The 13,145-nt window shown below is 40.7% G+C and overlaps 1 protein-coding gene across 3 annotated transcripts; it reads right to left on the minus strand.

Moving 5' to 3' along the window:
- Window positions 1–391: 391 nt before the first annotated feature.
- Window positions 392–12,688, minus strand: LOC111846987 (neurotrophin-3-like). Of its 3 annotated transcripts, XM_023817765.2 has the most exons (3): window positions 12,533–12,683; window positions 8,443–8,532; window positions 392–1,829 (listed from the first exon to the last, which is right to left on the minus strand). In XM_023817765.2, exons 2-3 carry the CDS (start codon window positions 8,518–8,520, stop codon window positions 1,041–1,043), a joined length of 867 nt encoding a protein of 288 aa, XP_023673533.1. In that variant the 5' UTR covers window positions 8,521–8,532; window positions 12,533–12,683; the 3' UTR covers window positions 392–1,040. The 3 variants fall into 3 exon arrangements, with proteins under 3 accessions (XP_023673533.1, XP_023673535.1, XP_023673534.1); XM_023817767.2 differs by lacking the exon at window positions 8,443–8,532 and having other exon boundaries at window positions 394–1,829; window positions 12,624–12,688; XM_023817766.2 differs by lacking the exon at window positions 8,443–8,532 and having other exon boundaries at window positions 397–1,829.
- Between the last annotated feature and the right edge of the window lie 457 nt (window positions 12,689–13,145).

Here is a 13,145-nt window from a genome sequence, read left to right on the forward strand (position 1 = left end):
TATGTGCCTTGACTGTGTGCAAGGAATCATGAAATCTGAAGACTACCAAAAGATTTTGGGGTGCAGTGTAGGAAGAGTTCTGAAGTGGCCAGCAATGAGTCCGCATCTAAATCCGATTGAACACTTATGGAGAGATCTCAAAACTGTTGTTGGCATCCTTCAAATCTGAGAGACCTTGAGCAGTTTGCAAAAGAAGAGTGGTGGAAAATTCTAGTTGAGAGGTGTAACAAGCTTGTTGATGGTTATAGGAAGCGATTGATTTCAGTTGTTTTTTCCAAAGGGTGTGCAACCAAATATTAAGTTGAGGGTGCCAATGATTTTGTCCAGCCCAGTGTTTGAGTTTTGTGTGAAATGATGTCAAATTTGGCTTTTTTTCTGTTTTTTTGTGTTGTTCCAGTGCACATAAAGGAACTAAACGTGTGTATATCAAAACATTTGTAATTGTAACAATTTTCTGGGAGAAATGGTGCATTTTCTGTGAAAATTCCGAGGGGTGCCGATAATTTCGGCCATGACTGTAAACAATTTCAGCTTGTTTCAGTGCACATCTGTGACATCAGTTAAAAACATTGTATGACAAATTTTCAATGCCTCATACCACACATGGAACAAGAGCACACCCAGAATCCCGGGCTCTTTGATGGTAATAAAAAATACTTTAATGAAATACATTTTTGTCAATTGTAAAGTAGTAAAATATCAGCGTTTTCCTCAAGGAATTAAACTGCTATACCCTGGAAGAGAAAGCAAGGATTTCAGAAAGGGAGCAGGGAAATGGGAATGGGACAAGTGGACAGGATGAAATACTGTACTATATGCTGAGGTGTCCTGTTATTTGGGGTCAAGTGTTTGTTGAGGTCACACTGGCTTTCTGGCACTATTAGAACTGACTAGATTTTAGCTTCTGTCAGATACAAACTTTAATAAATAAAATACAAAGGCAGACCTTATAGTCATATAAACATATATAAATATACAACATGCAGTTTAAGTTAAGTAATAAGTTATATTCCCGCTTGTCCAGGCCACACCAGCCCATGTCATACGCGACGGTGTTTGCGCGATAGGGCACACACACACGAAGTATCTATGCGTATCCAGCGCCATCCCACCGAGGTCTGATCTGAGGTCAGCGCACGAACAAACGTCTGCGTCGTCTTGCACTGCGAGTTCCAGTGCCTGTCGTCGATGCCGCGGCAGCCCCCTTGAGTTGGCCTGGCTTTGTGGCACCGCGTCTCATAGAAGTACTGCCTGACGTCCGTGTTGCCGGACCGTACGGCGCTCAAGACGGTGACCTGCCGGCCGTGGATGTCCACGGCGCTGCTCTTGTTTGTCACCCATTGGCTCTGGCTGTCGCACACAGAGTACTCCCCATGGGAGCTCCGGTGCTCAGACTGCCGCTTCTTCCGTGTCCGATTGGGTGCGTGTGAACTGGCTGTGAAGTCATCCATGAGGTATGGAGGCGGTGGCTGCAGGGGGGGGCGCATGCTTAGCAGGACACGGGGTGAGTTGTAGCCTTTGTGCTGGAGTACTTCCCAGCCAACATCCATCACCGGTTGGTATATAGGTGGTGCTTCCTGCAAGTAATCCAAGTCCTCTGACAGGCGGTCAATTGGTGGTGTAGGAGAGTCGAGTACCTCTTCCTCACTGTCAGGGTCGTGTTGGGCCCTCCCCCTGTTGATTTCAGCCTGTAGCACTTGGAATATCAAGGAGCTCACCGGGTCAGGATTGGCCGTATGTCGACCTGGAGGCGGGGCCTGGATGCCGCACATGTATGCCAGGAACATGATGTACAACAAGAGGGACATCACAACATTCACCTGCAGGATCTGGGAAAGGAACAATGAACAATCACCAAAGACTATCTGCGGCAGTGCGAAAGGCAACATTTAAATGAATTATTATGCACATCTGCGCCTGTAGCACTAGTGCTTGAGGAATAACATGGAGGAGGCAGTGGGTGGCTCTGTGGGTTCGGACTCAATGCCTGTAATTGGAAAGTTGCTGGTTCAGTTTCCTTGGCTGGCAGAGTGATTACACCATGGGGCCCTTGAGCAAGGCCTTTAACCATAATTGTACCGGGAACAATGGTTGACCCTGCTCTCTGTTTCTCATTTGTAAATCACTTCGGACAAAAGCATCTTCGGAATAAGTACATGTAAATCATGGCAGAAGTTTGACAATTCAAATGGAAGTATTTAGTTAAATCTAAACTGTTGTTTGTCATTTATGGGGAAAGCAATGTGGGACTAATTAAAAAGCTTTCTGGTTGGAATTCACTTTGGAAGAATGATTTAAGATGCAGTGCAGTTGCTTCTCTATAGCTCACTGTTTGTTAGCTTCACTTTGGTGGAGGCTTTTCAGCTGGCAAACGGTGAACGAACATTGCTGTGCCTGTAATAGAGCACCACAACGACAGTGGTCACTCACACTGGTTTCCAGTTCATTTCTTTATCTGCCTCATCATCAACACACACCTTCAACACACACAAGACTTCTCTCTCACAAATAAGCTGTAATCTCAATGGAAGTGATGTTAGTTAGTCAGGGTTATCAGTTAGCTGGTTAAATAAACAAAAATGTTTAAATCTGTTTTTCACATCCACATGCCATAGTTCTCTAAAGCATAATGCAAAGAACACAACACTAACACTTTACTTAAAGCAGTCATCATAATGCATTATACCTTCATAATGCATTATAATCATAAATTCATATACATGCATATTCATAAAATATTTTAAACATGGCTATAATTATTTATAAAAAAGCATAACACATAATAGCCATGTTTATTATGCATCATAAATATTCTATGAAGCTCTCATCTATAATGCACTAGATACCTTCATAATGCATTATAATGGTCAGCATAAGCCATTATGATGCATTATGAAGGTATCTATAATGCATTATACATGACTGCTTTAAGTAAAGTATGACCAGCACAACTAATCAGCAGAACACAGATCTCACTGATGTGCACTGCTTGCTTTATATCCAGATACACTAAGGTTTGCTATCCCGATGATGATTACAAACTGAAGGTTTCCATTTGGTAAGCACTGCTTTCCATTACAAACACACATCACCCTTCTTGCAGGCTGTGTGGCCACCAGCCCCTGAGGCCCCGTCCCAGGTAATGTCGGTCTCATTTTCCAAAATAAAAAACATTCAAGACTTGCCACCTCCACTTTGCTTTTAGTGATGAGCATGTCTTTGCAATGATAATTATGTGGTTTTACTTCTGTCAAGCCAGAATGATAGATTTATTTGTTTTTCCATCAAAAATCTGGTCTGACTGATGATATTGAAACAAAATCAATTTTCACAGAGGTGCTTTTACATAAATCAAAAGTATCCCATTCCTTTGGTTATATGATATAACTTTTAAATGAAAAATACATCTTGTTCACAAAAGTAATCTTCTGTCCTTGTTATTATTGTGTTGATAAATCAGGCCATCTGTGATTTCAGCCATTCCTTTACAGTGTTTGCTGGTTTGAGTCATTTTCTTCACCCTAAACATAGTGGTTTTTTGACTGAGGTTCTCTGGGATTTGGCTCCTTTCACCCTAAAAGCTTCCCAGTGCTGAAAAAAAGCCCCAGAGTGTGGGGCACATCTGACAGAAAACACAGTGATTATTGTGCCAAACACAGCATTTCACTCTAACACCAAAGAGTTCAGCTTTAGTCATCAACTTTAATATCTTCATCAGCCCACAAAATCTTTCCTTCGACGGTCTCACGGTCTGTCACATGGATTCTGTTAAACTCCAGATATGAGTTAATGTTAGGCTTTCTCATGAGCGCAAAGTCAGAAAAAGGACAACAAAGATAAGAATAATATAAAAAGCTCCCCTAAAAATAATTCTCTCGTTACTCCCTCCATGCTCCAGCACATCCTATAATGGAGTCCCACAATAATTAAGTAGGGAATGCATTCTCAGATGATAATCACAGACACAACATTAAAACGCTTAAATATTACCATTTTATTACAGTATGTCTTTTGCTGAATTTATTGCCATTCCAAAGAAGTCCATTCTGAAGACCTTTTCTCAGATCAGCGTGCCCCATTTCTGGTGCTTGTTCACTTCACTGGCAATTACCCTTCTCACGTGGTTCACTCCACTTCACTCCAGTTTTGTTACATGATGCTTTACTAGACTCTTCGAAAGTCTCAAAGCTTAGCCAGTCATTAAAACATTCACTATTTTCCCCTAAACGGTTTAAAAGTTTCATAAGCAGTTTAATTATTCTTGACAGCCATCAGTTGTACGACCTGACAGCTTTCAGTTTCTCCACTTATGCAAATGAACACCAGTAGATTGCAAATCTAGACAGGTAGATCTTTCGGTGTGGTCCGTCTCGGAAATACAACACACCTGCCCAAATTAGGTGGTGAGTTTTGTACTCCCCAGACAGAGCCATACTACCGCTCTGCTAACACAATCAAACTTGCTGTGAATTTGTTGAGCATAGTGTGTCTGTTCTTAAAAGATTACCATATGATTACACACGACAAGTGGTTATAGGAAATGGATTTATGGATGGTTGGAATTGCATCTGTTTCTGTAATGTCATAGGCTCCTGTGTACAATCAAGTTACATTCCTTATTGATGTTGTAGTTTCTCATTCTCTAATCGCATGGGCGTCATTAGGTCTGATCATTCGCGACTATAGTACAGAGTATTTTAGCCCCAATGCAAATCTACTTTCAAAAAAAGTCAAGCCCCAGGTAAACTTTACTTAGCCCGCCAATAGCTAGAAACTCCCCTGTGCAATTGTTTAAATTTTAGGTTACAATAAGTCTATATTTCCTTTACATTGCCCAGCCTGTGTGTGTCTGTGGGGGGGCAGCAGTGATAAAATGGTGGGGGCAAGGGGGCTATATAACATGTATCTGACTGTTCTTACTTCACAGTTTTGTTGCTGAAATGTGTGTATCCCTTCTCACACATTATTCTTCCAGCATGAAAAAGAACCACCTTGATATCTCACTCTATCGAGCCATTCCATTCAGCTCACCAAAGAAAGACAAGGAGCCTCGTGATAGGAATTGAGAATTGAACTGAGAATATTTTAGATTAGCTGCACCTAATGATGAATACTGGGCATGGCTAACACTGAAAAGTTAAATCAATCCTCAAATAGTATCATGCTAGATGGAGAGCATCAGAGCATTCCAGATAAACATCAGACTGTGACTATTTGAGACCATAATTGTAAACATTCTAGATCAGGGGTGTCAAACTCCAGTCCTGGGGGGTTGGAGCCCTGTGTATCTTAGCTCTTTCCCTGCTCCACCACAAATGATTTAGCTTATGAGCTCTGTGGTAATTAGCACAAGGAGTTCAATCAGGTCTGTTAAATGAAGGTAAACCAAAAACTGTGCCGGGCTCTGGCCCCCCAGGACTGGAGTTTGACACCCCTGTTCTAGATGCTTCAGTCAGCGAAAAAGGGAACATTCTTCCAACATAAGACATCAGAACGGTAGTTAAGAAGCTGAGTTTTTCCAGTTATTACACTTTCTCTTGGGTTAGGCTCCTAAATTCCCCTTATTCCCCTTACTTTCTCCCTGCACATATCCCATTTAAGTGCACTTATAACTTATACCTTATCCTGCACTTACTGCTTATTGCACTCCTGGTTAGACCTAAACTGCATTTCGTTGCCTTGTACTTGTACATGTGTAACAGTGATGCGCGGGTCAATGTATAAACAACCCGAACCCGACCGACGTTTTCAATAACCCGCCCGCAACTCGGACCGCAAAAAAATATATATATATATTGTACCCGACCCGCTTCCTGACCCGCATTTTTTTTTAAAACATACACTGTAATAGTGTGATAGGTTCAGTCGCTTCCATAGTCATGGTAATACATGATTCTTTCACTAACCAATAACCAATACCATTTATCATAACTAGGGCTGCAACAACTAATCAATAATCAACAAATTTTGTCTTTGGCTGCTTTTTTGCAGTTTCTGGTATAAATTGCGTATAATGACATCACCACCTAGCAATGTTATGGTTGATGTGTTAAGCTAGGAGTAGTCGTTTTTGCAGAGTTTAATTGCAGCCGTAAGTTAACACACCTGGTATAGATAATCAGGTCCTTCAGTAGCATCTCAGTACTAGCGCCAGCTATGTTAACTTAGTTGATTATCTGTGTCAGGTCTGTTAAATTAGGGCTGCACCTAGGCTCTGTAGGGTGGTAGATCTCCAAAAGCAGGAATGAGCACCCCTGTGTAAAGCCTAGTTCACACCTTTCAGTGTGCCGTTACAGTCCATGTGCTCATTTGTGGACATACTTCATTTGTCCATGAATGCAGATGGTCATGGTTGGCACGTGTACAGCAATGATGTTCTATCAGACCAGCAAAGGGTAGACATATTGTAACAAACACAAAGACAAAGCAGTTCAGTGAGATGGGTAAACTTTTATGAAAAGTTTTAAAGTTGTTCTAGGTTTGGGTATTTTGAAATTTTGGCAAAATAATTAGCCAGGGACCTCCCACACCCCGCTCTGCACATTTTATCGCCCAAGACTTCACAATAGCGCAATAGAATTACTCTTGAAAATACTGTTAAAATACCATATGCCGCAATATAAAGTACAAGCTAAATATGGTGAAGACAACAGATCTACGATTCTGGTTCACTTCCTCACTTTAAATAGAGATTATCTGCAGTGTTAAGTTTTAATTACAACTTTGACTTTAAAAAAATACCTCTTGATGTTCTTTAAATAAAGTATTTGCATGTTTCTTTGTGTCATGTATGTGCAGTTGTTTTGACCCAACAAATCGATTAATTGCCTAATCACATGATTCACTAGGCAGGATACACTCACACAAAACTGACAATTCAGAGATAACAATTCATATAAACCACATATCACTAGAGTGTGGGAGGCGGATTCTTCATGGGTGTGACTCACCCTGGAGGTGTGAGGTCATAGTGTTTCTCGATAGGTCTCATTGCTGCTTGAAGATTAAAGGAAATCTAAATATGTACCAAATTACTGTGCAAGAGGTGGTGAGTTCGTGCATACTTTAAGAGGGAAGGGCAAGTCAGGAGACAACTACAATAATAATAATAATAATAGTACTGTGTCTCAGGCTGCCAACGAAAATTATCTTGAGGAATATATACATTTAAACAGTATTACAATAAAAAATAACCAGAACCTCTTTTGTAACTGCAAAGAGTTCGACATATTTTGTCGGATCACTAAAAGAACAGCGCTTCAGTTCCCAAACTTCTGCTCAGGGGCACCCCAGCCATTCCAAACATGGTAAGCTAGTGGTTCAATCAGCAAATGCACGGTTATATTGGACGGTTACTCCAAACACTGTGGTATATTTAGGAGAGGGTTGGAAATGAATAAGCTCTGACAGACATAAAATAGATTAGGCCTGTCACTTTCTATTGTATTAATATTCAAGTACTCCACTAAGTGTCATATTAATTAGTAGATTCATCATTTATGCAATATATATATAATAACTGGTGCAAGACAGAAACCAACCTTAGATGGATCCGGCGTAAACCCATTCGCATACCGGGAGAACATGCAAACTCCCCACACAAAAAGCGGCAGTGTGCAGTGACAGTGATGCTCACTGCACCACCTTCAATACTAGGTCTGCACAATGTGCATCATTAGTATCGGCACTGCATATTATACACAGGCAACTGTCACATCGGAAGAACCGTGATAGTCTGCTGGGTTACGGCAATAAGTCTCGATTTAACCAGGGCTTCTCATCCTTTCCAGGGGGGGGTGATGGGTTCTCACAGGGCTGGGAAATATAGCAAAATATTTTATCACAATGTTTTTTTCCCCAAATCTGTCCATATCAATAATTATCACGATATAACTGAATGATTATTTAACTTCAAGGCTGCATTTTTTTCTTATATTTCCCTTAGAATTGCAAATTCATGAACACGAAAAAGGCGATAAAATGAATGGTCTGCAAACTGAAATCACTTTTTAATAAATCTTATGGGAAAATTTTTAGGCATAACATGACAAAACAGCAATAATACAGTCTGTTGCTGGTTGCCATTTTTAACCAATATGAGACACGATTTGTCCTTTTGTCCCTTTATTTCTACAGATTGAAAGTGGCAACCATGATTGCTGGTGTTTCTGACTATAAGCATTTGCACTGCACTGGATGGCAGTGCTTCAAGTGGCGAAATAAGTTCACAGTATTTCCAGGTTTCGTTAGCAAAACGTTTTGGCAGAGTTTGCAATACACAGCACATCTCTTTCATGTCGGACTTTAAACTGCAGTAAGTACCACCACACCACTGATGTCTGTTTATATTCTTTATCCATAATATCTCATTTAAAAGATGATGTTGCTACTGAGCTGTATCTTTCTTCACCGACACTTTAAGTTTCCTCTGGAGGCACTTACCTCTTCCACGACCAACACAGTGGCGTATGGCATATGCTTCGGTAACTCAATCAACCTTGCTGGGTGTTTGTTGGACATAGGTTATCCGTTCTTAAAAGACAGCCATATGATTAATTAGAATTGTGTTCATTTCTGTGATGAGATTGCTTGATAGCACACAACAGCCTATGTCCCTTATTTACAGTTTATTATTTTATCGAATAAATTTTATGTGACGATAAGGCGATATATCATTTATATCGCCCAGCCCTGCTCGCTCTATAAACTTCGCTGAATGGATAATTTTGCATTCTTTTGAATGGAGAATTTCGCATTTGGCATGCATTCATGCAGTGGTCCATTGCCGGAACCATGTTTTCCCCACCACAGTTCTGCAGCCCACTAGAGGGCACCATGGCCCAGGACCAGTGGATGAGAAACACTGGATGGGCTGGGTCATACTTCTCTGCACATGTGCAACAGTCGCTCATCCACACTGCATATGCGGACAAGGAGACGTTCATAGTTCGTGCGATCAAGCTGTGCACTTTGCACATTTGCACAATGCATCACGATTACGAGATTAAACTCCATTACTTGATTATAAAAAAGCATCAGTTAAAATTTGCCTTCTCGATTATTTTGCAATATGGCTAAAGGAAGACGGAGCATAACAGATGAGAGCGAAAGCCTCAATTGTGTGGAAGCGCTTCACATGAATATGCAGTCATCTTGGAACTTAGATATCACAACAGCACGACTGCAATGCAACAACATCTTAAAGGAAGGCATCCGTGGACTAACGAAATAATATGAGTTTAACTAGAAACTTAATTTACTTTCTATGATTCTTGCATCTCAAAATAATCACCACTAAAACAAAGACTAGTCCCATCATTTAGCCCCATCACCTTTACATTAAGATCAACTTTATTCAGGTGCATAGAGCAGCAAACTCGAACATGCTTATACTGCAGATGAACATACATATAGTACAGACAGACATACATATAGTGCAAACGAACATACATATAGTGCAGACAAACATAAATGTAGGACCAAACACTCAAGGTAAGAAGACATACACATACAGTAAACAAAGTAAATGTGCAAGCAGATTTAAAAAGTACACATGCCACACAAATAAAGAAAATATTGTGACACTAAAAATAAATATTTAAAAAGGTAAGAATAATAATAATTATGTGCAAACAAATTATGTGCAGTTAGAACAAAAAGCACTGGATTGTTTTGTAACAAAACAGGATGCTTCCTGCCGTGTTATGGCTGTGGATGGAGAGTGCCGCATCAAGAGCAGGCATTGTGTTGTCTGGTGGCAGCAAGAATACTTCAGTAGCATTTTCTTCAGTAGCACACCACGGTGGCTAAATGGGCTCCAGGGGAGCTTCAGGATCCCCTGAAGTGGATGGGCAGAATTGTTCATGATTTTGTGACACCTTGTCTGTCTCCCCCTCCCCCACTGCCAGATCTTTCTTCAAAGGCTCCACAACACCCCCCCCCCCCCCCCCCCAATCACCATCACTGATCAATAGGAGAGGCATATTCCAGAGACAGAAGATCAGGAAGGCAGCTGGCCCGCCCTGATCGCATCTCATCCACTACAATCAAGCACTCAATCACTTTCACTTCACTTCACTGTGCAGACCCAATGACTTCCATCTTTGTGGATCTCCTCAACCAGAGTCTGAGCCAGTGCATAGTACCCACATGCTTAAAATCATCAACCATGATTCCAATCCCTAAAAAACTAAAAATCCCCTTTTTGAATGACTACAGACCAATGGCCCTGACCTCTGTAGTTATGAAGTGTTTTGAGAAAATTATCCAGTGATCCCTGAAAAACACAAGTGAAGCTCTCTATGACCCTATATGGTTTGCCTACAGATCAGTGGAATGGTCACATGTCTGTGGGCCCTTCAGCAAGGCCCTTAACCCCCAACATTTGCCAAATAGGTTTTAGATTTTAGAATTTTATTTATATACTCTGCCAATCCGCCTTTTGAGTACCTGCAATTATATGTTTATGTGATATATGTCATCAATTGCTAAGGTGATGCCACATTTTAGGGTTGTGCTGAATAAAGTCTGACTCTCAGCTGCTAACAGCCATTCAAGTTTTAAGTATAATTTCTCTGTGTTTTATTGTTGTTGTTAATATTTCTATTGTTATTACTTTGTATTCGTTTTATGCTCCTACTGGCTGTTCACGTGAGTGAAGTTTTTTGTTTTGGTGTCACCAAGTTTGGAGTCAGAACAAATGTAATGTGGGGGGGCAGCATTTTCACCAGGGGAGACTGGGGGGGGGTGGTGTCGGTGGTGAAGTTTACCAAATCCGACAGCCAGTAGAAGCACTAACATAATATATAGTTCCCATTGTTTTGGACCATGTTCCATTTTGAAGGGGGCACTTGTCTTAATGAGGGGGTGCGATTGGGAATCTGATCAAAATGAATGGAAATGACCACAATTAGGTTTGGCTTGAAGTTTTTAGATTTCACTTCTTGCTTCTTGTGCATCTGCCTTCGTTATACTGACTTATGTCTTCTCACTTTTATCATGGTCTAATGAAGTCAAAAAGTATTATATTTTACTAAAAAGATGGTTTTAATTAATAATGCTTAATAAATAATAAGAATCACAGCCAGAATCACACACATTTTCCCCTCTTTTCTCTTTAAGTGCTAATCAATGAGTGCACTGGCTAAGGTATTTAATACCTGGAATTACATCGGTCGCCGCCTTTACAAAAATTCAACAGTTATGAGCTTCCAACATCATGTCGGGGGAACATGAAGATCTTTAGCTGAACAAAATGTACCAATGATCTTCAACAAGACTGTGGAGTGTGAGGAGATACCTCAAGTGTATGGGGCCATCTTGGGCCACAATGAAACACTCCGCATGGCTCGTGGTAGCATGTTCACCCCAACTCTAGACTGTGTGTGAAAGAGCACAATGCCTCAACAGCCCTCAGGGGGAAAATAGTTGGGGACCCCTGGCCAAGGTCATTATAATGAGTTGTCATTTAAGGCAAACTTTTTACACTACATAGGCAATAACTTTAAAATATGCATTAAAGCATCTGTATAACCAAAGACCACTATTCTAAATTGTATTTGTCTTTTCCACCTGGTTACGTCGTAACTGTCTTCAGGATAACGATCAAGCAGCTAGCTGGGCTGCACAGCAGCAGTGAGTCACTGCGCCCATTCTGAGCGGAGTTACGCCTCTATGAGCGATTTGATAGGCGCGTCTTTGCGGGCCGGCGGCGGGCAGTGGAAACAGCATGTGCTACTTATAGCTAAATGATCACACGGAGGATTGGTTTTGTTTAATTGGATCCCTTCATGCAATAAAAGTTTCACCAAGAATTACGTGCCCTGTGATTTACTGGCATCATGTGTATGGGCTACCCCAACCTTGTGTCCTGTGCTGCCTAGCTGGCATAGGTTCCACGATCTTGACCAGGGTAACTAGACAGAAAATGGATGGATGGATGGATGGATGATTAAGTAATATAACATATCGATAATGCCCCACGACCTTTTATGGAATTCAGAAATTAAAATAATAGCGATGGTAAAAATATAATAAAATAGTCAACAATCACGTCCAACAATCAAAAAACAATTTGTTACAATAATAATTAAGGCAATAGTGCTGGGCTTTTGCGTGTTTTTTCCCCGAAGCAGGCGCGCAAAGCTGGAAAGGTGAGCGAAAGTGGCAGCGCCCTTACTGGATTGGATTTCACCCTTAAGGCGACTCACGCTTTCTGTACAGTAATTACGGAGCTCCTGCAATGTGACAGCAGCTCAATGGGTGGAAAGGAAAACACACTTAAGCACAACTTAAGTTACACTCAACACTAACAGTTAACTCATAAGATTGTTTTTAAAATATCTCCTCCATCAAAGCTTAATTTCTGCCACAATTAAAATGGCCCATTTCCCCCTTGCATTCTCATCATAACGTATACTTCCCAGGAGCAGTAGTTACAAAATCAACTCCGACTCCTTTAACGCACAGAACATAGTTAACATTGTAAGTAGAGCTAAACAAACTGAAAAACAACAAAGAAAAATCATCCTACCGTAATAACGGCAACCATGGCATCGATGAAGAGATATCCAGAAAAGTCGACATTAAAACTAAAGATTTCAGTAGATTGGTTTAAAACATACCCATCAGGCACATACACACTTCTTACAAATGCGTGGCTTCCGCGTGCAGTGGATTCTCTCTCTCTCCCTCCCTCTCTCTCTCTCCTCAGCTATTTGCTTTCCCCTGAACATAATATGCAAGTGACCTATCCCGTGGATACTGTCTAATTAAGTTGTACATTGTGTGTGTGTGTGTGTGTGTGTGTGTGTATGTATATATATATATATATGTGTGTGTGTGTGTATGTATGCATAGCCATTGTTATTGTGGCCATATGAAATGATAGTTTTAAATCAGGAACTTAGAGATAACCAAAAGCAATTAACTCAGATTGCTTAAGTTAAATGTACCATATGAGGTTAAAAGGTGTTTCTTAGGCATTTGGTATGTAATTATATTATTGTGTTAATTAACAATTATTAACGATATATACCTTGCCTTGAGACTGCGTGGATGATTTTTGTATTTGAGGTTTACATATAGCTTTTTTTTGAGCTGAGAGGCATTTTACAGACAAATAACTTAGGCTTAAGGCGTACAAT

This window comes from Paramormyrops kingsleyae, chromosome 1 (assembly GCF_048594095.1).
Source record: "Paramormyrops kingsleyae isolate MSU_618 chromosome 1, PKINGS_0.4, whole genome shotgun sequence".
In the NCBI taxonomy this organism is placed as follows: domain Eukaryota; kingdom Metazoa; phylum Chordata; class Actinopteri; order Osteoglossiformes; family Mormyridae; genus Paramormyrops; species Paramormyrops kingsleyae.